Here is a 27,671-nt window from a genome sequence, read left to right as displayed (position 1 = left end):
AACCTACCTATCCAGTTACAATATAGGCAGTCGTCACACTATAATTTTGCTTTGACAGTTGGGGATAACTGTTCGGTGCCTTTTGTGGTATGTTTCAATGAACACTATAAAAAAATTTTGCAAATAGTTCACATCCTTCCAAATCATACATACATCCACACATTGCACGCGTGGGGCAGTCCGTACATGACCAAAGTTGTTACTAGGACGTTAATCTAGATCTTATCTTTTCTCTTCTTCCTGACTTACTTTATCTTTCCTAATGCCTCCCTTTGCACCGCCTCACTTTTGGCCTGGAGTTGAGCGGTCGCCCCTGTGGGGAAGAGCCTGGGTTCTGTCCTCTGGCTGAGACACACCAAAGTCTATAATAGTGGTAGTTTCTGCTCCTTCTTAGCGCTCAGCATACAGGGAGTGGGGCGACTGGTTGGGCCGTTGTCAGTATAATGTGACGGCGTGGGGTGTGTTGCTTGGTGTCTTCGGCGGCATGCTTCAGTGATATAGCACTATAAAAAGGGCAACAGTTCCACTATACAAGAAGACACAACATGAATATATCGCAGTCTCCCAAAACACGCACCTCGCACAACATACACGCATCACACTACATATATGGGAGGCCGTCCTTCTATGACCATAGCTGTTAATAGGACGTTAATTAATCAAACAAACAAACAAACAATATACCCTAAGACAAACCAATCTTTATGCTTAGTACTTCAACATTATTCTGTATTTGCATATTTCAGAGTTATCTGCCCATAAGGGTAGGTATTGACTGTGACGTCATGTCTTTGCGAGCCGAACGTCCTAATTTTCGGTGAAAACGACGTGAATTGCGCCAATGAAATAATGACGTCACAATGTATACCAACCTGCATGGGAGCTAACTCTGTAATATTAAAAAACGGAATAGATATAACAATATATCTCAATCACAGATCTCACAGTTTTATATACAATATGGCTTGTAAAAACAACCAATCACATCAGTGATACTTGATAGGGCTCCTAAAGTATAGATTGTGTTGTGTCTGCGGAAACTTCAGCGTCAAATATGAATTGAGATTAAAAATAATACATTAAACGTTCTATTGTTTTTATCTTTATCCGTTTTTATATGAAATTTGAAGCGAAAGTTTTACAAATTATCTGTTACAGTTAAGTACTGAACTAAGAAGATTAGCTTCACACTCCCACAACGTTTAAGTATTTGTATATCCTACACATCCATTTTTGTCAACACGTGAAAATCATCAAAAACCACCTGGCTCTCGGCTGTCTGACGTGTAAGTATTAAGACCCCACATTTAATTCAGCAATATCAATGTATCGATATTTCTTTTTAATGTCTTTTTTTAATACATCAATGTCTAACTGTAATAGTGCTGAAACAACATCTTATGTTCAAATGTTTGTTTAACGGCAAAACGTTTATATCTAAGACTGTTTGTTTGTTTGATTAATTAACGTCCTATTAACAGCTAAGGTCATGTAAGGACAACCTCCAATGTATGCGGTGTGTTGCGTGTATGTTGTGCGAGGTGAGTGTACTGGGAGACTGCGGTATGTTCGTGTTGTGTCTTCTTGTATAGTGGAACTGTTGCCCTTTTTATAGTGCTATATCACTGAAGCATGCCGCCGAAGACACCAAGCAACACACCCCACCCGGTCACATTATACTGACAACGGACGAACCAGTCGTCCAACGCCCTGTATGCTGAACGCTAAGCAGGAGCAGAAACTACCACTTTTATAGACTTTGGTGTGTCTCGGCCAGGGGACAGAACCCAGAGCCTTCCTCACAGGGGCAAACGCTCAACTCGAGGCCAAAAGGGAGGCATTACGATCATGTAATGGGGGCAGCAGGTACAATTCTAACGCCCTACCTGCAGGGCATTATATATATATATATATATATATATATCTAAGATAAGAATCCAACTTGCTATTATCGTATTACCTTAGTACAGTCAGCTCACTGTTACTGTATATAATATTGATGGTTCAGCTATATTAAAGATTGCTAGAAATTCAATTCAGAAGAAAGTATTCTAAGTAGCGCAATCAATGCTGTGGATTTTTTTCTAATTTTATTCATAATTTTATATTTAAAGAGTTAAAAAAGAATGTCCTTACTTTTTCTATTTTTTTTTTAAATATTGTTTTCTATTGTTTGATTTCATTTTATTTTACAGATTTCGTTACAATGTTTTCCTGGACACACTATTGGAGTATAATTATACCCTTGGGTATCATTGCCTTCCTTCTAATATGTTTTCTGCTGTGGAAGTTTTGTGATATTAATAGCTGCCAGTCATCATCAGTTGTCGTTCCTCCACAAGTGGCTGCTCCCACCGTTGTCACAAACAACAACAACAACAACAATAACAACAACGCCATGATGGGTATGAGTACGTGTCACGCTTTCGTTATATTATGTATATAATTGTAACTAAACAGACACCCATATAAAATAACATTTGAAATGTTAAGGATGTACACCTCTGAGAAGTCGAAATTCTCTACTAAAAAAATTCTCATGTAATTTTATTTGGTATAGTGAGTTCATAGAATAGATGACATCAGAAGAAAAAACATGTTTATACTCAAATATACCTTATTGCCAAAATATGATATGGGAATTTTGCGGTTTTGACCATATACACGAGATTTCCGTATGATGTGTTTGATATGCATGGATGTTTGCAGAATTTATTTTCCAGTGGTCTTCTTTAACAATACAGTATTTATGACTAATAAGACTCGTATTTGTCTAAGAATAGCGGCATATGCTAGCCCTACACCTTAATTTTGAGCTACAAAACAACACCATTTGCAACCATTTTTGTCAATTTAGACCCTTTTTAGAACAAGTTCTGGTATTTTACTTTCGGAAATATTTACATATCAATAGAGAACAGTTTGCTATTTCTAGTTCAGGCATAAAAAGGGTGGGCCCGTGTACTTACCTTTTTGACCTATATAAATATTTCTTAATTTGCTAACATTTTACAGTATAAATAAAGAGAAAAGTGTATTTAAAACCTTAATGATTACTATTTCAATTACTACGACCCTATTGTGAAACATATTCTTCAGGACGGTAAGGAATGTTATAAAAATTGTTATTTGACACAATCAACGAAATCACTCGTGACGTCTCAATAACAACAGTAATCTCCATCAGACTGAGTCGTAAATTTGCTTACACACTGAGACTCAATCTTGTACCAAAATACCTCCTCAGACTGGTTATCGAAGCGTCGAAAGTAATAATTGCAATGGTTGTGTCAAATAACCATTTTTTTTACCACGAACCTTGTAAATATTTACAGCAAATATTAGCCTGATACAGATACAACTACTGGCACTAAAATGGTAAAACTTTGACCCTACTCCACGAGAAAAAGGCCAGATTAAAAAAATGGCCTACCAAATGCATCATTTCTTTAAATCCCCGTCCAAAAAATCTACAAAAAATATAAATGTACTTGTTTTTTGAACAAAATTAGAACCTGGCAACATTCTTATGGTATTGATAGATTTTAATTGAAAATCTTTTGTGATCTTTGTCGAAACGAGACTTCAACGGAACTGAAACTCAAAGGAATTCATTCTTAAATGTATTTTGATAGTGCGTAAGATTAATTGTGTGTCGAAATTGGTTAATTATGATCTGATATCAGTAACAAAAGTTATTTAGTGTATCTTACCATAATTGCAAAGTTTCAGCATTTCATTTTCACGATGGGGAATCGCGTGGTCTGTAGTTGGTGTCTCACACGAATTAAAATGACAGTCACTAGCAGTTTGAAAAGAAATTTTCATCTTTTTGTCCCTTGGCCGAGACACAGCTAGTAAGTTCCACTATATAAGAAGACACAACACGAACATACCGCAGTCTCCCAGTACACTCACCTCGCACAACATACACGCAACACACCGCATCCATGGGAGGCCGTCCTTACATGACCATAGCTGTTAATAGGACGTTAATAAATCAAACAAACAAACAAACAAAATCTATTCAAGTGGTCGTAGCTGTTCCTGCTTAGCGCTCAAAATAAGGGAGTAGGACGACTGCTTCGCCTGTTGTCAATATAATTAGACCGAATGGATGGTGTTCCTTCTTGTTTGCGGCGACATCCTCCAGTGATATAGCAATATTCAAAGGTCAAGAAATCCATTATTATAAAAGAAGACAGCACGATCACAGTGTCCTAAAACACGCATTTCGCACTTTACAAGACTCCACATACACGGGTGGCCGTTCGTAAATGATCCTAGCTGTTAATAGGACGTAAAATACAATAAACCAAACCAATTGTGATATTTTGTGTATATGAAAAATCAATAATAAACAAGTACATTTCTGTTCTGTTCTTTCATTTCAGTGCAATCCATGATGGGAGGGGCTCGGCATTTCTACCTGCACACCAACCCCCTGGGTATCATTCTGACTGGCCATAGACCTTTTGACTTTCTTTCCTATCACAAATAAGTGTTATTAAAAGGGAAACACCTGCTGCATATACCGAGATGTTATTTGGAAGCTTGGAATTCTTGTTAAGGCGTACAAGGCCTTTTTGTCTATCTTCACCATCACCAAATAAACGTGATCTTAACTGGAAATCACCTGATGCATTTACCAAAATATCACTTGGAAACTTGAGATTTTTGTTTGAGTATGTAACATGTTTTACACCTGTTGTCAATAGATACGGAAACAATTTGATGCAGACACCGCACTACGATGCTATTGTTGGAATTATTTGTATGCTGCAATAGGTTTTGTTTTAAATAAAAAAAATAGTCAACCTTATTCTTATGTATGGCTAAGGTGACGCGGCGGTCGAGTGGTTAAGAGTTCCAGACATATTACACAAGCCTTCCATTTCTGGTCCATGGTTTTTCGCTGGGTACTCCGTCTTTTCTTCATCAACAAAAGCTGGTACGTCCTTAAATGAACTTGGCCATTAGGACGTTAAATAAACAGAGTCAAAGTATGGCTAATGATATTTCAAGTACCGTAATTTTTGTGTGAATTACCCGCACCAGTATATATCTAGTGAGAAGTCCAATCAGTCAAACAAAATACAAATATCCCGCAACGACATATTGTGTGCGAGCTATCAGTCGGTATAAACCTTGGAATTACCAGTACAAGATGCAAAAATAATGATGTGATTTAATTTTAAAAAAAAACCGGGTCATTAAAAGACATGTACAGTAAAAATAGCATATAATTTTGTTAGAAATAGACTTCAAATGTAAGGTATAGATCATCCTCTTCAAATTAAGCAACTCAAGTATTACAACACAGTAGTACTGACTTCATCCCGTTTCTTTTCACCGGAAATTCGTGAAATATTCAGCCCTTAGACACATGTTTCAGTATAGAATGGTAGAGGTAGAGTGAGATAAGATCGTACAAAGACAAAAGTAGAGCTTACAAATCATCCGTTTATATAGGGTTCTTACACGGTTGCTGTTTTTTACCATATGTGTTATAAATCACTCAAGTGTTAAGGAGAAGTAGGATACTAGCAAATTCTTAGTTGAGCTCCGTTCTTCTGAATCTGGTGGTCTGAATCTTTTATATAAAATATGATTTTCCTCTATACTTCACACGTGGTAGTGATTCAAAATGGGATAAAAGAGAAGTAGGCTTGCATGTTGTCTTCGGCGGCATGCTTCAGTGATATAGCACTATAAAAAGGGCAAAAGGTCCATTACACAAGAAAACACAACATAAATATACCGCAGTCTCCCACAACACACACCGCACTTTATACACACAACACACCGGAATCCGTCCTTACATGACCCTTGCTGTTGGTGGGACGATAATGTCATTAAGCGAATACTGTTGAATTTCGAATGAAATAAACTTGCGTACACCGACGGACAAATGTTTCAACATCTCTACGATGTAAATGTATTTTGATTAATTGTTTTATCAATATTTAAATTCTACAATTGTTTATATAAATGGCATATATGATCTGTTTATGTATCCGTGACGCCTAAATACAGTGTCACTCCTCAGTCCTACTTATATGTCAAGTACTTGTTCTAAGCGGGTTATCAGTCATTGTATGTACTACGAAATATTATAAAATCCTAAGAAACTTCAATAATCCATACTTAACCAGAATAATCGCGTTGCTATCTGTACGAAGCCAGGAGGAAATACTCTGACTATCATACTTATACATATACGTTTTATGAAACGCAAGATGAAATATACCTTTGTTCTATTAACAGTCAGTCATGTAATGACGGCCTCCCATGTATGCGGTGTGTAGTAAATATGCCACTGGAAGGCACAGACTTTATCCAAAAGTACAGGAAGTCAGCAGGCATTATAATCTGAACAACAATCTTTTCATTCGGGCCTTGTGTAAACTATACTAACAGTAACGATGTTAAGGTATACTAGAATCAGTAAGTCTGTCTGGTTGTCCGTTATCTAACTTGTTTGTTTGTTTGATTATTTGAACGTCTTGTTAACAGCGAGGGTCATGTAAAGACGACCTCCCATGAATGCAGTGTGAAGTGCGATGGGCGTGTTTTGGGAGACTGCGGTATGTTCGTGTTGTGTCTTCTTGTATAGTGGAACTGTTGCCGTTATTTATCTGCCTGACCTGCCAACTTAAATAGTTTCAATGAATATTGGCAGCAATATTGAGATCATCTGTTGCTGTATATGTAGGATTTTCTTAACAAGTCGATGGTTCTATATAAGTGTAAATAAGTCACGTATAGTCGACTTGCCTTCACAAGCATCTACCACCGTCGGTGGTGAATAACAACAACAATGCATCTAGTAAGTAATTTTCAAAGAATTAAAGTGAACTTACGCCAAACCATGACGTACGTCCGTCAATAATTGCGTAATCAATTTCTTGAAAACCACAATTCGGTTTTTGGCTGGTAACATTCTTATAAGGTGGTAATTCAATATTGTGTAAATGACTGGCCTGAGCCCCGAAGGCCTGAGAGTTATTTAGCCATATTGCTGTATAGAACGACTTAGAGCTAGGAACGGTCATCGCTCATATTTTATGTGTAGCATCTTTATGGGATATGGATTCAAGTATAATTAATTGGACCTGATGGTTTGATTTCGTTTGGTTTATTAGGTTAAATGTCCTATCAACAGCCGGTGTCGTTGAAGAGCGGCCTCAGTGTTCTGTATTGCGGTGTATGGATAGCTGTATGTTTTTGGAGGCTGTGGGATGATCGTCAAAGGCGACTAAATTTAGGATCTTATCTTTTCTCTTCTTCCTAACTGACTTTATCTTCCCTAATGCCTCCCTTGGCACCCCCTCACTTTTGGCCATGAGTTGAGCGGTCGCCCCTGTGAGGAAGGCTCTGGGTTATGTCCTCTGGCTGAGACACACCAAAGTCTATAATAGTGGTTGGCCCTGCAGGTAGGGCGTTAGAATTGTACCTGCTGCCCCTATTGCATGATCGTAAAAGGCGACTAAATTTAGGATCTTATCTTTTCTCTTCTTCCTAACTGACTTTATCTTTCCTAATGCCTCCCTTGGCATCGCCTCACTTTTGGCCTTGAGTTGAGCTTTCGCCCCTGTGAGGAAGGCTCTGGGTTCTGTGCCCAGGCCGAGACACACCAAAGTCTATAAAAGTGGTAGTTTCTGCTCCTGCTTAGCGCTCAGCATACAGGGAGTGGGACGACTGGTTGGTCCGTTGTCAGTATAATGTGACCGGGTGGAGTGTGTTGCTTGGTGTCTTCGGCGGCATGCTTCAGTGATATAGCACTATAAAAAGGGCAATAGTTCCACTATACAAGAAGACACAACACGAATATACCGCAGTCTCCCAAAACACGCACCTCGCACAACATACACGCAACACTACGCATACATGGGAGGCCGTCCTTACATGACCATAGCTGTTAATATGACGTTAATAAATCAAACAAACAAACAAACTATAATAGTGGTAGTTTCTGCTCCTTCTTAGCGCTCAGCATACAGGGAGTGGGACGACTGGTTCGCCTGTTGTCAGTATAATGTGACCGGGTGAGGTGTGTTGCTTGGTGTCTTTGGCGGCATACTTCAGTGATATAGCACTATAAAATGGGCAACAGTTCCACTATACAAGAAGACACAACATGAATATACCGCAGTCTCCCAAAACATGCACCTCGCACAACATACACGCAACACACCACATACATGGGAGGCCGTCCTTACATGACCATAGCTGTTAATAGGACTTTAATTAATCAAACAAACAAACAAACAAATATTCATGTTGTGTGTCCTTGAAATAGTGAAACTCTATTGGTTTGGTTGGTTTATTTTTACGTCCTATTAACAGCCATGGTCATATAAGGACGTGCCAGGTTTGTTGGTGGAGGAAAGCCGGAGTACCCGGAGAAAAACCACCGACCAGCAGTCAGTACCTGGCAACTGCCCCACATGGGATTCGAACCCGCATCCCAGAGGTGGAGGGCTTGTGGTAATATGTCGAGACATCTTAACCACTCGGCCACCGCGGCCCCAACTCTATTGGTATGGTAGTAATTACATGCATCAATTGAAACATGGCCCCTAACGGTATGTTGTCAGATCTAAGCTAAGTGAGGATATTTATAGTTTAATCGAGATTGCAGCCGCGAATACTCTCTGTAACCGATACTAAACATGTACGTTGTCGTATAGAATACATGTTGAAAACTATTTAAGTAAATGTTTCCATACCCGTAAGAAATATGACGTTATAGAAAGTTACATCAATGTGCTGTTTAGATATACAATATATGTACTTGGATGTTTGTCTATAAATGACTATATTAATTAATATATGTTTGGTATACAAAGAAATAAAATGACACGGGCATGCTCCCGACTAAATGTTGTTTTCCAGGTCAATTGGAAAGATGGTCAACATGACAGCTATCTTAAAAACACATTTTGAACATTTCTAAAGTTATACTGGGGCAATTCGACCTGACACTGTCAGATAACCAAGTGTTGTTATGTGTCGGAGCGATCAGAAATCCAAGATGAAAACTAATTGATAAAAACACAATTCAAACTTGCCCGAATTAATCCTGATATGGTCCCTTCAAGTGTTGCTATCCCAGATAGTCACCAAACTTACATTTCTGTAATCTATGAGACAGCTGGGACATTTCGGAACAACGTTTCCAGTATGGATGTATCCATTGTCAAAATATTTTAAGTTGCTGTGATATCACCAGAATGTACGTCAGTAATACGTTATTGAAACTTTTGAAGACTCGTGTGAAAGTCATGCTTGAATGACTCTTATGCGACAATAAATTAAATAACCCAAACACATCATCCTTGTACATTTTACCATCAATTGATGTTTATATCAGTATGTGCAGTGCATGTGACGTACCATATGACGGCAAATAATTACTTAAATGTCACCAGAAGAACCTAACATGAAGGAAGAATGTTCAGTTATATTACTAGTATACATGTGATTAACTGACTTTACTTTCGTTGTAGTGAGTGCAATGATGGGACAGATGGACGCTGGACCTTCATTCCCTTTTCTGTCAAACGGGGTCCCAATATCACATGGCAATATGTATTATCCGGCGTCTGACCCTTTGCCTCATGCCATTGATCTTCACAGTGATGTTTACCACCGGGCGTTTATAGCTGCCTCTACGCCGCACATAATAACGAGTCTCCACAATCTTACGAAGACTGTAGCGCCACTGACAAAACAAAGTTACTTTGACTGTATAATTTATCAATGTAGACGCGCAATATTTTACCGAATGATTTGTAACAGTTTTCGTTCATCAAAGGCTAGGCAAATAAGTTCTACGGAAATGCATGTATCTAATGTCTGTCTTTTGAGTGTTTCAGAGTACAAACAAAGAAAAGCATTGATATTTGATCTATCTTTTATTTATTTTTGATTGTTTCGTATTTTTCTATTTTAACATAATGCACCACCTACAATGAATTACTACTATAAATTAAAAGTACAACTATTCCAAATAAATATCAAGTAGCTAATTTTAAAGTAAACGTATATATATAATAACTTTTTTTACACACTAGTTGTATCAATACAAATTGCAAAGAAAGTGATATTAACATAATTGTTGTTATGAATTTAAAATAATAATCATTGTATATTTGTTTGATATTTTCCTTAAATTCTATTACGTTGCAGGTCCAGTCAAAAACTGTTATTCGATACGCATTTACATCGAATAGGTTTCGACACTAAATAAAACATTTTTTAAAAATGAAATAAAATGTAAATTTTTGAATAGCTTTCCACAACTAACGCTATATTTTTGGACTTTTTAATAGTATACAGACAAATTAGTTTCAATGCAAAGATCTCAAGTTACTTTTATGTGTTTAAAAGTAAACACATGTACGTTTAATTATTTAAATACTTTCTAACTGCAATGAACTATTAATAATTCTATGGTAACTACCGAATATGATTGCAATAGTCCTAGTAATGAACAACGTATTTTGCTTCAGTTACAAAAGTTGCTTTCTTGACACCATTACCACTATTGAAAAGTTGTATTTCTTTTATTTCAATTCAAGAAAACCATTAAAAAGTATATAATTGTGTCCCTAAAAAACTCCATGACACTATACCCTATTTAGAATGAAGTTCTGATTGAGAACATATTCAAAAGTATATAATTGTGTCCCGAAAAAACTCCGAGGCACTATGTCGTATATAGAATGAAGTTCTGAATGAGCGCGTATCAAAAACAAAATAAAGTATTTTATTTGTAATTTTGTGTTAATTACACACATATTTACACAATTAAATATAATTTATTGTTCTTATAATGAGAATCGTTTATGCTCTGTCGGCGGCGGAGCATCGTTGTGACTTTATAAAATCTTAACCAAAGGTAATTTATAACGCTAAAAAATGTTTGACCCTTACCACACCACAGACTGGATATTGTCATGTATTTGGTTGTTCGGTGAACAAGATCATGGCGTTTAAAGACTTATGTCACTTATATCTTTTGGCTCCTGTAACTTTTAATTAAGGTCAATGTCGCCAATTTGTGCAAAGGTGACAGGAAAACAATAGTGAATCCTTGAATTGACATTGAAATAGATAACTGATAGGAACAACCTTAAAAGACATTTGCATACTATTTTTAATGATACAATGCATATTGCTAGACATGATGATATCCCCAAAGGAACTTCAGCTGCCTTGGTCTCAAATTGAAATTTGAAAAAAAAATTATCTCGACAACTAATGAAATACAAAAATAGTTCACTTTCGGTCGTCATTCAGTATTTGTACAGAGAAAAGCAGATTACTAGTGTCTTAGCAAATGTTTCAAATTCAAAGTAAAACTGAATTCATGAGAAATTGAACAAAAACAAGTACAGATGTTTAAAAGCACATTTGTTGCTAATAAGCTTTGACAATGATTGCTTTCTAATCATATACAACTACGTGGGTTTAAATGGCGAAATACGGGATGACAATTGTTTCGATAAATGTAAGTAATAATCTACTCTCGATGATGTCTTATGTCAACATAAACAACTGTAAATCTTAACAGGAAGCCTAATGGGCCCAACGGTGATCCGACTATTGTACAAATGGTACGTGGATAAATGTTTTAAATTGAATATTATTCATATAAACAAAGACATGTGTGAAACTAACTACGCATGGCTAGTAGCATACCTATGATATGGAAATTTCAAATTGTACAAAAGGATGATTCAAACTCCTGGGTGCTAGAGGGGCGGTGGCAAAAGGGGTCAATTTGCCTATTACCAAGTGAACGAATCTGAGTAATGATTATCACGCATATTTGACTGGTAGCAAATGGGGCAATCTGATTAAAATACAGATCCTTATAAACACTACGTTGTATAGAGGATCTGACAACATCCCATCATGTTCTGAGACCTTTTTACCACGTGTACGTCGGATCAAATGCATTTTCGACACATCGTTATGTCAATTGATAACTCTATTTCGTCCCAGTATACATATGCATTCAGCCTTTCCAAACTATTTCGTCCCCAGTCAAGATTCTGGCAGCAGCAGTTTTATTGGCCATTTCCAAAGGTCACCAGAACGTGACCCCTATTGGGATGTTGTAAGATCCTCTTATCAACGTTGTTTATTTTTATCAGATTGCAAATGAGGTTGCTCTCTGTTTTCTTTTTAGCAGATATTTGTGTCCTGTTTTCACAACTTCTGTGTTCTGCTGGTATGAGTATTAATACATATGTATATGGATTTGTTCGATTGATGACGTATCTAGCTGCTGCGCGGTGTATTTTCTGAAGTTGGCGTTTTCTGTTTGTCACATAAAGAAGAACAGTATTAAAATTTCAGTCGTTCAAGTGTTGTGTATGCATACAATTTTATTTGTTCGATAATTGTTCGTTATTAAGATGCAATTAAGAAAATCATAAGTTCTCGACATCTATATGTCCTAGTCTGGATTAGAAATATTCCTAAGGAATACATTTTGTATGAAATGCGGAATGATTAGTCAATTACCTAAATTGAATTTTGAAACATTTCCTCTAATTCAGTCTTTATTTTTACGTGTTTTAAGTTATCCAATGCTGTGATAATTGCAGAAAACTTTTCACTAGGGGATCCCAAGTTTGTCTTCAGCTCCCATTTCTTCAGCGACTGAAATATGACCTCTCTCACGTTATTCTTGTTGTTACACTCCGCCTCAGAGATTATGGTTTCTGAATCCATTTTGCATATCGCTGGAAATGGAAAAAAATGTGCATTAAACAATTTTGAATTTATATTTATCCGTTAAGGCCAACGAATCGCCCAGTCTCTTATTTCAATCTGATTAAGGTACAGATGCATATAACCACTACGTTCAATAGAGGATCTGACAACATCCCATAAGGGGTCCACTTTGGATGAGTTTTTTGCCACTTGTACTTCAGATCAAATGCATTCTCTACACATTATTATGTCAATTGATTACTCCATTTCGTCCCAGTATATATATATATCCATTTAACTTTGTCGTGGTCTTTGGACGAGATGATTATATACACGTAAATGATTCTGACAGCTTTTTCAAACGATTTCGTTCCCAGACAAGATTCTGGCAGCAGCAGTTTTATTGGCCATTTCCAAAGGTCACCAGAACGTGACCCCTATTGGGATGTTGTCAGATCCTCTTATCAAAGTAGTGATAATAAGGATCTGTATTTTAATCAGATTGTTCCTTCTTATTCAATATTTAAAAAAAAAAAATCACATAAGTGTGAGCCCGTGAATTACAGATCGGTCAGCTTAACGTCTATTGTGCGTAAAGTTTAAGAAAATATTACATGTTTTACTGTGAAACATATGGTTAACTCGTTATGATCAAAGAAACAGTATGGATTCGTAACGGGGAGATTAATTAGATCACAACTTCTCAAAGTCTTTGATAAATGGACCGAGGTTTTAGATAACGGAGCTGTAGTTGATTGTATATACATGGATTACCAAAAACATACATAAAAGACTTTTAAGTAATATGTATTCATATACATGTAGAATAAGTGAAGAAATTATTCACTGTTTTATCACTGCCAGCCAGCGACGCATATAAATTCAAACTGGACAAATGTAACGTCAAGAGTACCTAAAGGATCAGTATTTGGACCTGTATTATTCGTTATATGTAAAAACGATCTTCCTGATTTGTAGATGTTACTAAAGTGTTAAGAGCATACGAGGACACATCGATGTGAATATCCTACAAGATGATATCAACAAACTTTTGAACTGTTCTTTTTAACAATGTAATCATTTGAAATGTAAATCCATGCACATAGGACATCCCAGTATGTGCACATACAAGATGAGGTAGAAGAGATGGATATTGGAGTAATTATAGACAAATTTCTTTCATTTGGAGATCAAAAATGTACACAAGTTAAGAAAACAAATTCAACTTTTGCAGTAATTATGCGATCTTTTCTTTCTTAAATAAAACGCTAGTTAGAGTTCATCTTGAGTAAGGAAGAAGTGTGTGGCATGCCTTCAATTTAATGTATGTTGATATTATTGCGTCTGTACATAGGTGAGCAGCGCAACAGATACCTAAGTTCCGGGAGTAATCATATCCTTATCAGCTACGTGAACTCAAATTACCTAGGGGAGCTAGATATGTTTAAAATAGCAAGTAATATATATGATAACCGAACAACAGACTTTATTAATATGTGGAATCAGGGAACATGCATTGTAAGTTTTTTCCACAGCATTCAAGATTGGACATTCGTAAGAACTTTTTCGCTTTAATAGTTGTACAAATATGGAACACGCTTGCAGGAAATGCTATTTTTAGATTAGCACCAACATGTTTAAAATCATATTTGATAAGCATTGGGATAATCAGGAATTCGTTTATAGTTATAGATCAGAAATAATTTAAAGGTTTAAGTAACGCCACCTTCAGGTACATCGTACTATATATATTTATTTTATTATTCCTATTGTTTTTGAGTCCGGTGAAGAGGATATCTATTTAGAATGGTGATAAGATATCCAGTACAACGTACCACACATCTCTCTGAATATGAACTTCCAATCATCAGTTGGCATCCTGTGCGATAAAGCAAGAATGATCCTGCCTACGACACTTGGTGTGGCGACAGGTCGAGGGAGGACAGGGTCAGTATCTGCTGATAGATGAAAGACAAAAGAATTTCAATGCCCAAAAATGGAGGAATATTGATTTGAAAATTCCGTCTGAAACACTCTTCGTTTTGCTCTCCACAACCTGTTGTCCGATTTCAACAAAATTCGGGCAAATAATTATTTTGAGGTAGTTGAAGCCAAGTTGACTTACCAGTGTAACAAAATATTTTCAAAGATACCGACAAGAAAAAATATAATCGGCTGATACTTCCTACTCTTTGAAAACCATAAATGTTAACACTTTCCAACTTTTTATCAAAATTTATTTAGTTAATATTCAGACAAATCACATTGTACCTTGTGCCGATTCTGTGATATGATGGTATGTTTCCTGTTCTTTTACACGTATGTGTTTTTGATTGATACCTACAAATACGTGCAAGTAATGGTTCAATCTGTGTCTCAGTACGCTGCATTTACCCGGCCTTATTTGTTCAATTCAAACACTTTATTCCCAGTTACCTCTAATTTTTGACAGGTATCATGCTGTAATAGATAGCTATTCATTTTTTCAAATGAACGATCATATTTCAAGATTGATAATGTTCGGATATTCTACCAATTAAAATGACTTTTGGTTGTAGAATGAACCGCAGTGGTCCAGATAATTTTTGGAGGGTTCGGTAATTGTACTTGCACTGTTGCAAAGTGACCTCTACGAACAAAGCATTTAACAGATATATGTTGACATATGTGGTTACAGTGTAAAGTAATATATGATAAGCTGTTGTGATATTATTCATCTGAAACAAGAGCACAGTTGATTCAGACACTTACAGATGACTTGAATTATTTTGATTTTACTTAATTTCTAATGATCTTTTACTGGATGTAAATAATAAAAATTGGTTTGGGTAATACAAATATTTGTAGGGGTCATTGGAACCCGTTCATACAATTTTCAGGTGTAATTGATAGATTTTAATTGGTATTTTATCCTTAATCTCAACTGGAGCACTGGGACCATTACGAGTATTGTTTGATGGAATAATCTTAATCTTCATTTGAGACCGAATCTTGATTTCGCGGAATAATTGTTTAATAATTATTCTAAGAGATAAAAATGCTATTGAATATGTTTCAGCATTTGACCAGAAATGTTATCAATATCGCTTTTATTCTGCAAACACTAAATGGATACCTAATAAACTTCTTATTTATCCGTCAATAAGATCAGGTAAATGTGTTCCACATAAGACGGAACTTTTTCAAACTGGACCCCCTAACATTATCTTTCCGGTGAATGAAACGTCATCCACAGCCGTTTTTTCTTGACTTAAGGAAATTGCATATAATTTAAAGAAATTCTTTGATGGGTAATCAGTGTGTTTTGAATATTTCATATTGTTTCAGTGATACTACAAACTGAACAGGTTTACTGGAACTGTTTGCGAATGACTGTTTTCCTGCGTCAAAGAATCGCCTTCGAGCAAAACCAACTAAATAGCCAGCAAATGGTTGCAGGATAAACAGAATACACGGTTAGTATCTTACAATACACGTTTAAGTTTTGTGCTCGACACGAAGAGCCGTGCCTCGTCGTCCCGCTTTCCTAAATTTCGCACCAAAATAAACCTTATACGAGATTATTATACTTCATCAATTTATAAGTTTCTGATCAGTCTATACAGTATCACGTGATTAAAAAATCGTCGTGTGATCTGTTACCGCACTGAAAACATTTTTATTTATATATTTTTTAATGTAGACAAAAAGTGCTGCATTAACATATTATTTCAGAATTATGTCAAAATAGGTGATTCGGATTTCTCTCCCTTCTACCGATTTTCTATATTAGAGTTGACTCCCCTTACCTGACATATTATATACACAATGTAAATTAATTATTTGAAATTACAAATATCAATTTATTTTGAATGGATATGGATGATTGAGAGGTAATGATGAATAAATGATGAATATATCTGTAAATAATGTGAAAGCGGTGAAAGTTTGTGTTCAAGATAAGAATAATCTATTTAAATATGGAAATTTGTGTGCCAGTCCTTCTGTGAAAGGAACATAATGTTATTTATATGTCTATTGAATAAAAAAAAATTGAAAAAAAAAACAAAAAAAAACACAGAATTTTTTTCTAAGACAGAAATTATGCTAACTCGACGATATAAAATCAGTGTTAGACTTGTATGTAGAAATACTTGTTTTGTATTATCAAATTCTTTAAAACAGCTGAATTTTTGCGGTGAGTTCATTTCGTGAATAATATATAAAGTGCTTAATTGTGCGAGAAGTAGGCTAGCGAAAATAAATCGCTTGCTAAAGTTTGCAATTTTGAAGCCATGAACTATTGAATATGTTTAATTGCTTAACGACTATTTTCTAACCAAATAAAATTACAATTTGAAAAAAAACCGCGCTATAAATCGGTTATGTAGTAGTGACGTACTACTATCCTATATTTGTAGAGAGGTCCCAAGTAATACAAGTAATTGCGGCTTCTGGCAGTATCGTCTGCCTTCTGTGGACGAAAGGAAGATGATTGTGGAAGCGGAGGATTCTAATAACATCAAGAGAATTACAAAGGGATCTGTTGAGTCGTTCCGTAATTTCCTCAAGTCTACGGGCTGCGCTGACGCATTTGAAAGGAAGGATAAGACAACATTTAAATGTTTGTTTCCAAATAAATTTATTTAACTGTTCTTCTTTTTGATTTTTTTAACTGTCCTCCTTCTTAACCTACATTTACTGATATAATATTAATTGTCGACATTCGTATAATAAGAGTCGTTATGTCACCCGAGAGCGAAACGACTCTTGGGTGGTTAAATCGTCATGTCACACAATCATGGGGCCTCAATTGTATATTTTCTTCAAATGGCATTGAAGGACGGACAATAATATATGTAGTGTGTGGGATGATAAAAACGGTTGATATTTGACTAATTAAAACTGTTTTGGGTTGTGTTTTTTTTGTTGGGGGGGTTGTCTTTTTTGCTCTTAACCAGTTATTTCAGAAACGAATCATTTTTCATAAGCATATCACATATTTCTCTGAATGTAAACTTCCATTTGTTCAGTTCCATTATGTTTGTCAATTCGAGAATGATCCTTTCTGTCGTCACGTTCTGCTTTTTGTCTGAAATTAAATTGCACATTTAAGCGTTTTAAGACGTACATTCTGTTACCACTGATAAAAACAACATTAAGGAGTAGGAGCAAAATGTTATTATGCTCAAGGGAAATAACTTTATTTTAAGACAAATGTAAAATCTTAATTGTGACAGAACATTGTCACATAAAGCTTCCCTAGTCTCCACAGAGTGACAAGAGTGACCTCCCCTGAATGATGATGTGACATTGTTTTACTGGTTAATCATTTTCATTTCTCAGAACAAGAGGTCCTGAGGGCCTGTAACGCTCACCTCGTTTGTAATGTCAAGTAATGTTCAGGATACAGGTTCATTGTTTCTTTTCTGAAGAAATGTGAATATTTACCTCTAATTCCCCTATTTGGCCCCACTCTTTCTGCTCCTTGGGGTCAAAGCTATTTATACAATTTCTGTTACCTTCCCCAAAGGGTCTTTCTGAGCCAAATTTGGTTACAATCCAAGCAAAACTATATGCCTAGTAGCGATTTAAAGGATTAACCTCTATTTCCCCTATTGGGCCCCATTCCTCCTGCCCCCGGGGGGTAAGAGCCAAAATCTAGGCAAAATCTAATCCCCTTCCCCAACGATGTTTCTGGCCAAATTTGGTTCTCAATCCATGTAGAATTCTAGGGCTAGTAGTAATTTAAAGGATTTACTTCTATTTCCCCTATTGGGCCCCGCCACTGAGGGACAGAGCCAACATTTATACAAACTCTATTCCCCTTCATTCAAGGATGGTTTGGCCAAATATAGTTTCAATTCATGCAGAAGTCTATTTCCTTTCTCCCTAAGGATGTTACTGACCAAATTTGGTTACATTGCATGCATAACTCTGGGACTAGTAGTAATTTATAGGATTTACCTCTATTTCCCCTAAAGGACCCCGCACCTCCTGCCCCCTGGGGGTCAGAGCCAAAATGTATACAATCTCTGTTCCCCTTTCCCAAAGGTTGTTTTTGCCAAATTTGGTTTCATTCCACGCAGAACTCTAGGACTAGTAGCGATTTATAGGATTTACCTCTATATCCCCCTTTTGGGCCCTGCCCCTCCTGTCCCGGGGAGTGTCAGAGACAAAATTTATACAAACTCTGTTACCCTTCCCCGAAAGATAATTATGGCCAAATTTGGTTTCAATCAATGCAGAACTATAGGTCTAGAAGCGATTTATAGGATTTACTTCTATTTCCCCGTTTGGGCCCATCCCCACTGTCCGTCGGGGGTCAGAGCCAAAATTTATACAAACTCTATTTTCCTTCCCCCAAGGATGTTTCTGGCCAAATTTGGTTTCAATCCATGCAGAACTCGAGGACAAGTAGCGATTTTGTTGACGGACGGACGACGGACGCCGCGCCATGACATAAGCTTACCACCCCTTCGGATCAGGTGAGCTTAAAGTCACATCATTTAGAATTAAAGGGACAGTTCAGTCTAAGAATACATTAAATCTTGCACATATTTCGGAAACAAACCAGTTCTAATAGAAATAAGATTAGTTAGTTTTACTGTGATATGCAAGAAAAGCCCCCAGTAGTTAAATGTATGTGAAATGTTCAAACTCGCTTACTGTCCGCCATTACACATAGTGGTCGGATGACTTGTATGCCGAACCCTAGTGTGACACAACACATGCACATGGTATTTAGTTAAAAGTTATTTCAATAGTACTTCACGTTGTGTATTACATATCGTTTACATACATACTCCAGTTCCTAACTCCTCGGATCCCCCGTCCGGGGAATGTTGCCTTGTGGCCTACATCCTTGAGTCTCTCTCTATCAACTCTCTCAATCCCCAGTATATCTATCAACCTAACACCTTCTGCTCCACGCCCCTTTGTGCATATATTAAAAAGGCACGTGCGTCCCAAAATCTCTAATCCCCATCTAACCTTAACCTTACGCTTTGCTGCGTTATCATGTTGGCTGTACCGCTGACCGCTTTGATAAACTGCAAGTCAGGTTCCGCCCTGCTCATCTTGGATATCATCTCCCAAGATGACAGACTACGTGATACCGCGCAAGCTAACACTGCTGCTTCCGACTATCACATATCTATACCTATCAATCTATTGTTTGTTTCACTTTCCCATGAGTACTAAATGAAATGTACTTTTAAACTTAGTGTTACATACTAAATATCAACCCATTTTGTTACACTGGTCCTTGCCAGTGTAGTAAAGATTGTTTTGTCTAGAACTACTCAAAGCGCTCTTACAGTAATGTATTTACCTTATTAGATGCATGTTCTTGTCTAAAAGTAATTTTATCAACTCATCAGTGGTATCAATCAAAAACTTAACAATGTCGTGAAATTTGTTAAAGATGCTCCACCACTGACAATAGGTAATTTTTCACTATCAAAAACAGGAACAGACGATTTAGTATTTTTCTTCAGATACAAAAGTTACTTACTTTACACCATTTCCACCATTGAAAAGTTTGAGCTTCTAATTTTGCTTCAAGTTAAAAATATGAAAAATAATTAATTGCATCCCGAAAAAAACCCGTGGCACTATATCCTATATGGAATGAAGTACTGATTGCGCATGCACCAAAGGCAAAATACATTATTTTATATCATTTATTGTGTTAATTAGACATACTTATACACGATTAAATACCAATTATTGTTCAAATGATGAATATCATTTATGCCATGTCGGCGGTGGAGCATCTTTAATATTTCTTGTTATAAGTTTCATAAGGAATGTAGAACAAAACATTTATGTCCTATTTTGCTTCGTGGTTATGTAAAACGATTAGCCTCAGTGAATTAACCCTTTAATATATTAGGCACAGCAATATCTATAATTGTATTAAATGCGTTCGCAACCATGTTTATTTCTGCTCATTTTTTACCAATTGCATGCCGTGGCGACAATCTTGGTTCCTGGTCTGCAAAAGTTGCACATCTGAATGTCACTAAAATTACCTCAAAATAGTTTGATGTCACTAGTAACAATATGATATATAACATAAAAATACAACAAAAATGAACTTAGACCTAAAACGGATCCCTGGTGATAAGTGAATAAAGGGAGATAACCGGGCGATAACTGAAGTATTTATTGTTCGATATCAATCAAATTTAGTATATTATTAGTTACACAGTTTGTTAGTGACCTAATACGGAAAAATAGTGGGTCTAAAATAAACTTGTATCAAGCGAGGCGAAACCTCGCCTGATACAAGTTTATTTTAGACCCAATATTTTTCCGTATTAGGTCACTAACAAACTGTGTAACTATGTAACCAATTTATCCCGTCGAAGACCCTTTCAATGAAGTATAAAATGCATTATGTACTAAGTATGGGAACCAAAACGACTCAAAACTTAAAACAATTTTCACCTCATTGAAAACTCGAATGCGTTGTCATGGTCCATTTCTGTTAAATAATCCTTAATAAGTGTTCCCGATTTCGGTTTGCTTTGAAAATGGTCATCAGCGCTATCATTCAAACATTTTGTCTCCATATCTTTTGATTGCCGTCGTCGCGAAGCGTTACATGACCGCCATCTTGTTGCTAATGACGTTAGGGGCAAAGAACGATAACTCTATCGTCAAAACCTGATACGATTTCTACTAACCTAATACGACTATATATTGGATATCACGTGGCGTCATTTTAACCAATAGGAATACAAGATTCTTGTTTGAGGCGGGAAAATTATTTATATCAATGTGATCTTGAATGAGTTCGATAATGGTCACAATCCCTCAATAATTGCAAGAGTTACAGGACTTTAAAATCGTCAAAACAGATAATTCCATGGTTTCCGCTCGACAACTTAAATATGTATTGTTCAATTTCAACCAAATTTTATATAAATGTTTTATATCAATGACATCTCGGATGAGTTCGGTGATGGTTAAAACATGTCAATATTTGCAAGAGTTACGGGACATAAAAACCGTCAAAACAGATTAATTCATGGTTTCCGCTCGATAACTTTATTATTTATTGGCCGATTTCAACCAAATTCGGTAAATTGCTTTGTATTAATGAGATCTCGGAGTGGTTTGATACTGGTCAAAATCCATCAATATTTTTAACTTTAATATAAAAATAACCACAAATATAAATGGACCTAAAATAGCTCCCTGAGAAACTAGGTGAGATCCGGGTTCGCAATTTGAAGCGGCCATATAAGTAGTTTTTTTGTTGTTTTTTTTTTAAATAGTTTTTTTCATAATTCAGGTACTGGTAATATTTGCATTTTATTCCTTTAAAAATGATTCAATCTACAAGTTGACAAAAATGTCTTTTATTTTCAAAATGACAGCTGTGGTCAGGATCATTTATTTTAGATAATGTTATATCAATGGGAACAATGTCATATATATATAAATCAGAAAAATAAATACAACAAAAATAAAAGTAAACCTAAAATGGATCTTTGCTGAACTCCAAGAATAAGGTAGAAAATTTGAAACATATTATTTTTCATAAAAATGGTTTTGTTGACTCTATAAGAATCTGCTTTAAACTACATATTGAAACCGATTCCAGTTAAGTATCTATAAGCAGTTCACTTTTCAACAATGAAAGGCTGTGGCGGCCATATTGGATGCTGATCGGAAAAATTAATCAGAATCCGACTTATAGTTTTGGAGAAAATGGTCGGACAAAGTCGTGGAGGAAAAAGAAGAATAATAAGAACCGGAGCAAACAGGTTCTCCACTCCGTTGGGAGAACTTAATTAATATACCAGCATTGACATATTTGAAATAGGCCATAAGGAAAAAATGTTTAAGAAGTCGTTTAATGATATCTATTATGGTCAAATGTTAAAATTATAAAGAAATTGAATTCTACAACAAACAAAAAATGTTTTGATGGATGTTAATGTTATACATGCTAAAAACGTTTTTTCGTCATATGGGAAATGGAAAACCTGAAAAAAATATTTTAGTGCGATTTAAGATTAGAAGACCATGAAATCAACAACAAAATTTAAAAAAAATGATACCCTAGGAAGACGTTAGGAAAGTATATATAAATACAAACCAAAATATTTCAAACAGTTTATCGCTTACCACTTGATGGCGCTGATTCTAATCCAGATCCGGTTGGTGTTTGCATATTGTACTGCATACGGTTATCTTAAAATAGCAACAAGACGTATGTGTCATTTTTCATTATTATTGATAAACACATTTGGACCCAAATAATGAATTATAATTGACTTTCTTTATAGAAATAAATACATCATACCACCAACAAATAAACAGTAGAAAACTTCTTAACAAGATAAATAACATAACATACCACTACAATATTGGCAATTCAGTGGTATTATTGCCTCACTATGAAGCTCCAACTCATGAACAAAAGTGAGGTGATGAGGAAGGAGACGTTATTGTAATAGGATTGGTTTGTTTGTTTGATTAATTAACGTCCTATTAACAGCTATTGTCATGTAAGGACGGCTTCCCATGTATGCAGTGTGTTGCGTGAATGTTTTGGGAGACTGCGGTATATTCATGTTGTGTCCTCTTGTATAGTGGAACTATTGCCCTTTTTATAGTGCTATATCACTGAAACATGCCGCCGAAGACACCAAGCAACACACCCCACCCATCACATTATACTGACAACGGGCGAACCAGTCGTCCCACTCACTGTTTGCTGAGCGCTAAGCAGGAACAGATAATGCCACTTTTATAGACTTTGGTGTGTCTCGGCCAGGGGACAGAGCCCAGAGCCTTCCTCACACGGGCGAACGCTCAACGCAAGGCCAAAAGAGTGGCGGTGCCAAGGGAGGCATTAGGAAAGATAAGATCCTAAATTTAGTCGCCTTTTACGATCATGCAATAGGGGCAGCAGGTACAATTCTAACGCCCTACCTGGAGGGATTATTGCCCACACAATAATTTCACGACCAATAAGACGCAAGAAAAATAATTTCACAAAACAGCTTGCGTTCTCTTTATTTTAAAAACAATGTAACATTTGTTTTCAGCTCCATCTTGTCAAACGCCAAGATGATCAATCTGATTGAAATACAGATCCTAATAACCACTCCGTTCAATAGAGGATCTGAGAAAATCCGATTAAGGGTCATGTTCGGATGAAGTCCAAAGTACTTAATAGTAAGTAATATCAAAGTCTATAAAAGTGGTAGTTTCTGCTCCTGCTTAGCGCTCACCATACAGGGAGTGGGACGACTGGTTCGCCCGTTGTCAGTATAATGTGACCGGGTGGGGTGTGTTGCTTGGTGTCTTCGGCGGCATACTTCAGTGATATAGCACTATAAAAAGGGCAACAGTTCCACTATACAAGAAGACACAACACGAACATACCGCAGTCTCCCAGTACACTCACCTCGCACAACATACACGCAACACACCGCATACATGGGAGGCCGTTCTAACATGACCATAGCTGTTAATAGGACGTTAATAAATCAAACAAACAAAGTATACGCTCGCTATTTACAAAAGTAAACTCGACAGTACTCTAATTCATGTAAATATTTCCAAGCGCAATAAACGAAGATAATAGATTTAGATACATGTACAGCAGGTCATGTTTAATTTACAAGCATTTTTCAACCGCGCAAGTGACTTCGGACTTGCACCTTTTCAATGTGTTCGAGAGGTTTGTATCCTGTTCTGGGAATTACGTTACGTCACATAGATCTACCCTTTCTTATCAATTAATAAGCTGTTTTTATGTTATTTACTTTCAAGCATGATCTTTTAATGTAAGAAATTACTTTTGACAAGCAACGCCAGTGTCCTTGCAGTGGTTTATTCCTAAATATTTAGTATTAATACTGGTAGCATGGCAACCATACAGTCTTTCATTAAGAAGTGTCCCTTTTTCACAATCAAATAAAGTTAATCGCTTAGGCATCCTACCATACAGATGTAAATATAATCAACGCTCAGATAATGCACGAACAACAAGTTGTAGAATACATGTACATGTATATGCATTTTAACATTTGATCACAGTAAAGTCAATGGTTACATGTATAACTACCGGGAAGTATGTACATTGTACATATGTTGACTACGGTAATGGTGTCCTTATTATTATTATTTTTAGCTCACCTGGTCCGAAGGGCCGGTGAGCTTATGTCATGGCGCGGCGTCCGTCCGTCCGTCAACATTTCCTTTAAATCGCTACTAGTCATAGAGTTCTGCATAGATTGTAACCAAATTTAGCCACAAACATCCTTGGGGGAAGGGGAACAGAACTTGTATAAATTTTGGCTCTGATCCCCTGGGGGCAAGAGGGATGGGGCCCAATAGGGGAAATAGAGGTAAATCCTATAAATCGCTACTTGTCCTAGAGTTCTGCATGGATTGTAACCAAATTTGGCTAGAAATGCATCCTTGGGGGAAGGAGAACAGAAAATTGTATAAATTTTGGCTCTGACCCCCCGGGGGCAGGAGGGGCGGGGCCCAATAGGGGAAATAGATGTAAATCCTATAAATCGCTAATAGCCATATAGTTCTGCTTGGATTTTAACCAAATTTGGCCCAGAAACATCCTTGGGGTTAACAGAATTTGTATAAATTTTAGGCTTTGACACCCTTGAGCAGAAAGAGTGGGGCCCAATAGGGGAATTAGAGGTAAATATTCAAATTCCTTCAGAAAAGAAACAATGAACTTGTATTCAGAACATTCCTAGGCATTACAAACCATTTGAGCGATACAGGCCCTCTGGGCCTCTTGTTTAATTATGTCAACTTGAATAATGGAGAAAAATAGATTGAACAACATATTCACATACGGTTATATATGGGTTAAGAATGTTCCTGGTTCAATATTTCTAAATATAATATTTTAAATTGTAAATGGAACTATAGGCATACTAAAATAACACATGTAGGTATAGGCCTAACATATTATTACTAAAAGGCCCGCTACCTCTCCGAAAGGGCTCTTTATTCTTAAAATTGGAAAGTAAAACGAGATTGATAAGTTATTAGCGTTCTGTTAATACTTCAATTGGCAACACATTCTGACTAATTTATTCAAAATAACCCTAATACTATTTTCATAACGCGGGTCGTATTATGTTTTAGCCGTCGTCCTGACTGCGCCAGACAGCAAAACAGCGAACTGTTAAAATAGATTACGAAGGAAAGCTTGCATTTGTAAAGTGTTGAAGCCTTGTGTTAGGTCATCGATAAATATAATTTTCTTACACAATTAATGTTATTGAAATAATATTATTTCTTTATTTCGGAAAGGTAATGGGTCTTTAATATATAAATATGTATATATTTTTTAGGAAAGGATGAATTGATAATTTCATTCAAAGTTGGGGTTCAGAAATTAAAAAAATATATATATGTATAAATGTCGATTCGGACTCACTACCTTCGGAACAGGGGACAGAACGTCACAACTGCAACGCATATGCATGCTTCGTAATTAGTTGAAAAAAATGAAGATATGTATCCTTAATAAACAATTTTTTGCTCAATTAGATTTTATTATATAAAGGTATATAACGCCTTTATGATATAAATACATCTATCACATATAGAGATAAAATAACTACAGTAGTTAAACCCATGTCCAGTGTCCTACCGTATTGCACTACTCTAGCCTAGCTAGTAGGCCTGACTGTAGAATCGCCAACTTTTCAGATTTTCAAAATTAAAAAATGAACATTTTTCACATAAAACACATAGGCTTATACATGAAAATGGTGTCAATGAATAGGATTTACTGTATGACGGAATGATCTATGTTGAACTGAACGTTAACGTTACTGTACTGTAGGCCTACCAACGATACATGGCTTCGAATTTTCAGTGACGTACCGAAATGTCAGGTCATTGACGGGGTCCCATCTATGATCAAAATACTTCTCGTGAGATATACAGAAGTAAATCTATAGACTATATATATTAAGAAGAGTATACTTGATTCTTCAATTGAACATCACGATCCATGTTGAAACGACCGGGAAGACAATGTATATAGAAAATCAGCGTAAACATCGCCAGTTACGCTGTGTCAAAACACCGAGTACATTATAAAGGCGGGACTGTAATCCGGGCAAAAGAATACGGACACTATTTTTATCGCAACGTTTTCGCTACAGAAAATTGAGAAAGGCGCTTACTGCACGGAGTAATAATTTTATACATCGTCATAAAACTATTCAAAATAATTACTAATATTATTTTTATTCCTTAGTTCATATATGCACACTGAATATGTTTCCAATATTTTTCCGGATAAATAATAGCCGTGCCCGATACCGTTTTATGTTATTATTACCGCCGCTGCGATCTCTGGTTCGTTAATTTCATAGAATTTTCTTTTTTTTCGGATTGGCCGCATTTGTGTCCAAATTCGACATTTTGCATAAAGATTTAAATTTTTATGTTGGTTCTGTTGACAAAAAATGGTGTTTGGACAAAGCTGCGGCCAATGTGAAAACTACGCTTTTTCAAGCCAATTTTGCAAGAAAATGTATAAAAATGCATGAAATGGCCTAAATATCTCGTCTTTTAACCCATCTACAAATACTGTAAGTGGAAAATCATCTTTGATTGCGAAAATATCGATACTCAACTCTTTTGGAAAGCTTTGTTTGTGAGATTTGACATTGTTTGAATTTCTATACATTCTGGGGCCATAATTGCCCCTTATTGTACCTACTCCTTTGAAACCTCAACATTAAAACCAATTTGATCAGTTTTTAATCGTCCATTTATGCGTACCTAGTCAATACTAATCACTGGGATTTAAAAAGAAGTATAGTTCGTAAATCGTAAATGATATTAGGTCTGTGTAGGATGCTAAACAAGGTCCATTTGACGGAACAAGTTAATTGATGAGTATCATCGGCCTGTCCCTGTTCCAACGCCTTTTTAGACTA

General features: G+C 36.2%; 1 protein-coding gene across 1 annotated transcript in view; it reads right to left on the bottom strand.

The window, feature by feature from the left end:
- Positions 1 to 9,930: 9,930 nt before the first annotated feature.
- LOC138336629 (putative per-hexamer repeat protein 5) overlaps positions 9,931 to 27,671 on the bottom strand; it is a 73,322-nt gene continuing 55,581 nt past the window's right edge. The window contains exons 33-35 of the mRNA XM_069286152.1: positions 22,855 to 22,920; positions 14,568 to 14,690; positions 9,931 to 12,761 (exon numbers count right to left, since the gene is read on the bottom strand). Coding sequence (XP_069142253.1) covers positions 12,541 to 12,761; positions 14,568 to 14,690; positions 22,855 to 22,920 — 410 coding nt within the window. The 3' untranslated portion in view covers positions 9,931 to 12,540. The remainder of the gene's footprint in view (positions 12,762 to 14,567; positions 14,691 to 22,854; positions 22,921 to 27,671) is intronic.

This window comes from Argopecten irradians, chromosome 12 (genome assembly GCF_041381155.1).
Source record: "Argopecten irradians isolate NY chromosome 12, Ai_NY, whole genome shotgun sequence".
Classification (NCBI taxonomy): domain Eukaryota; kingdom Metazoa; phylum Mollusca; class Bivalvia; order Pectinida; family Pectinidae; genus Argopecten; species Argopecten irradians.
The sequence above is the reverse complement of the archived record's forward strand: the minus strand, read 5'-3'. Positions and strand labels throughout refer to the sequence as shown.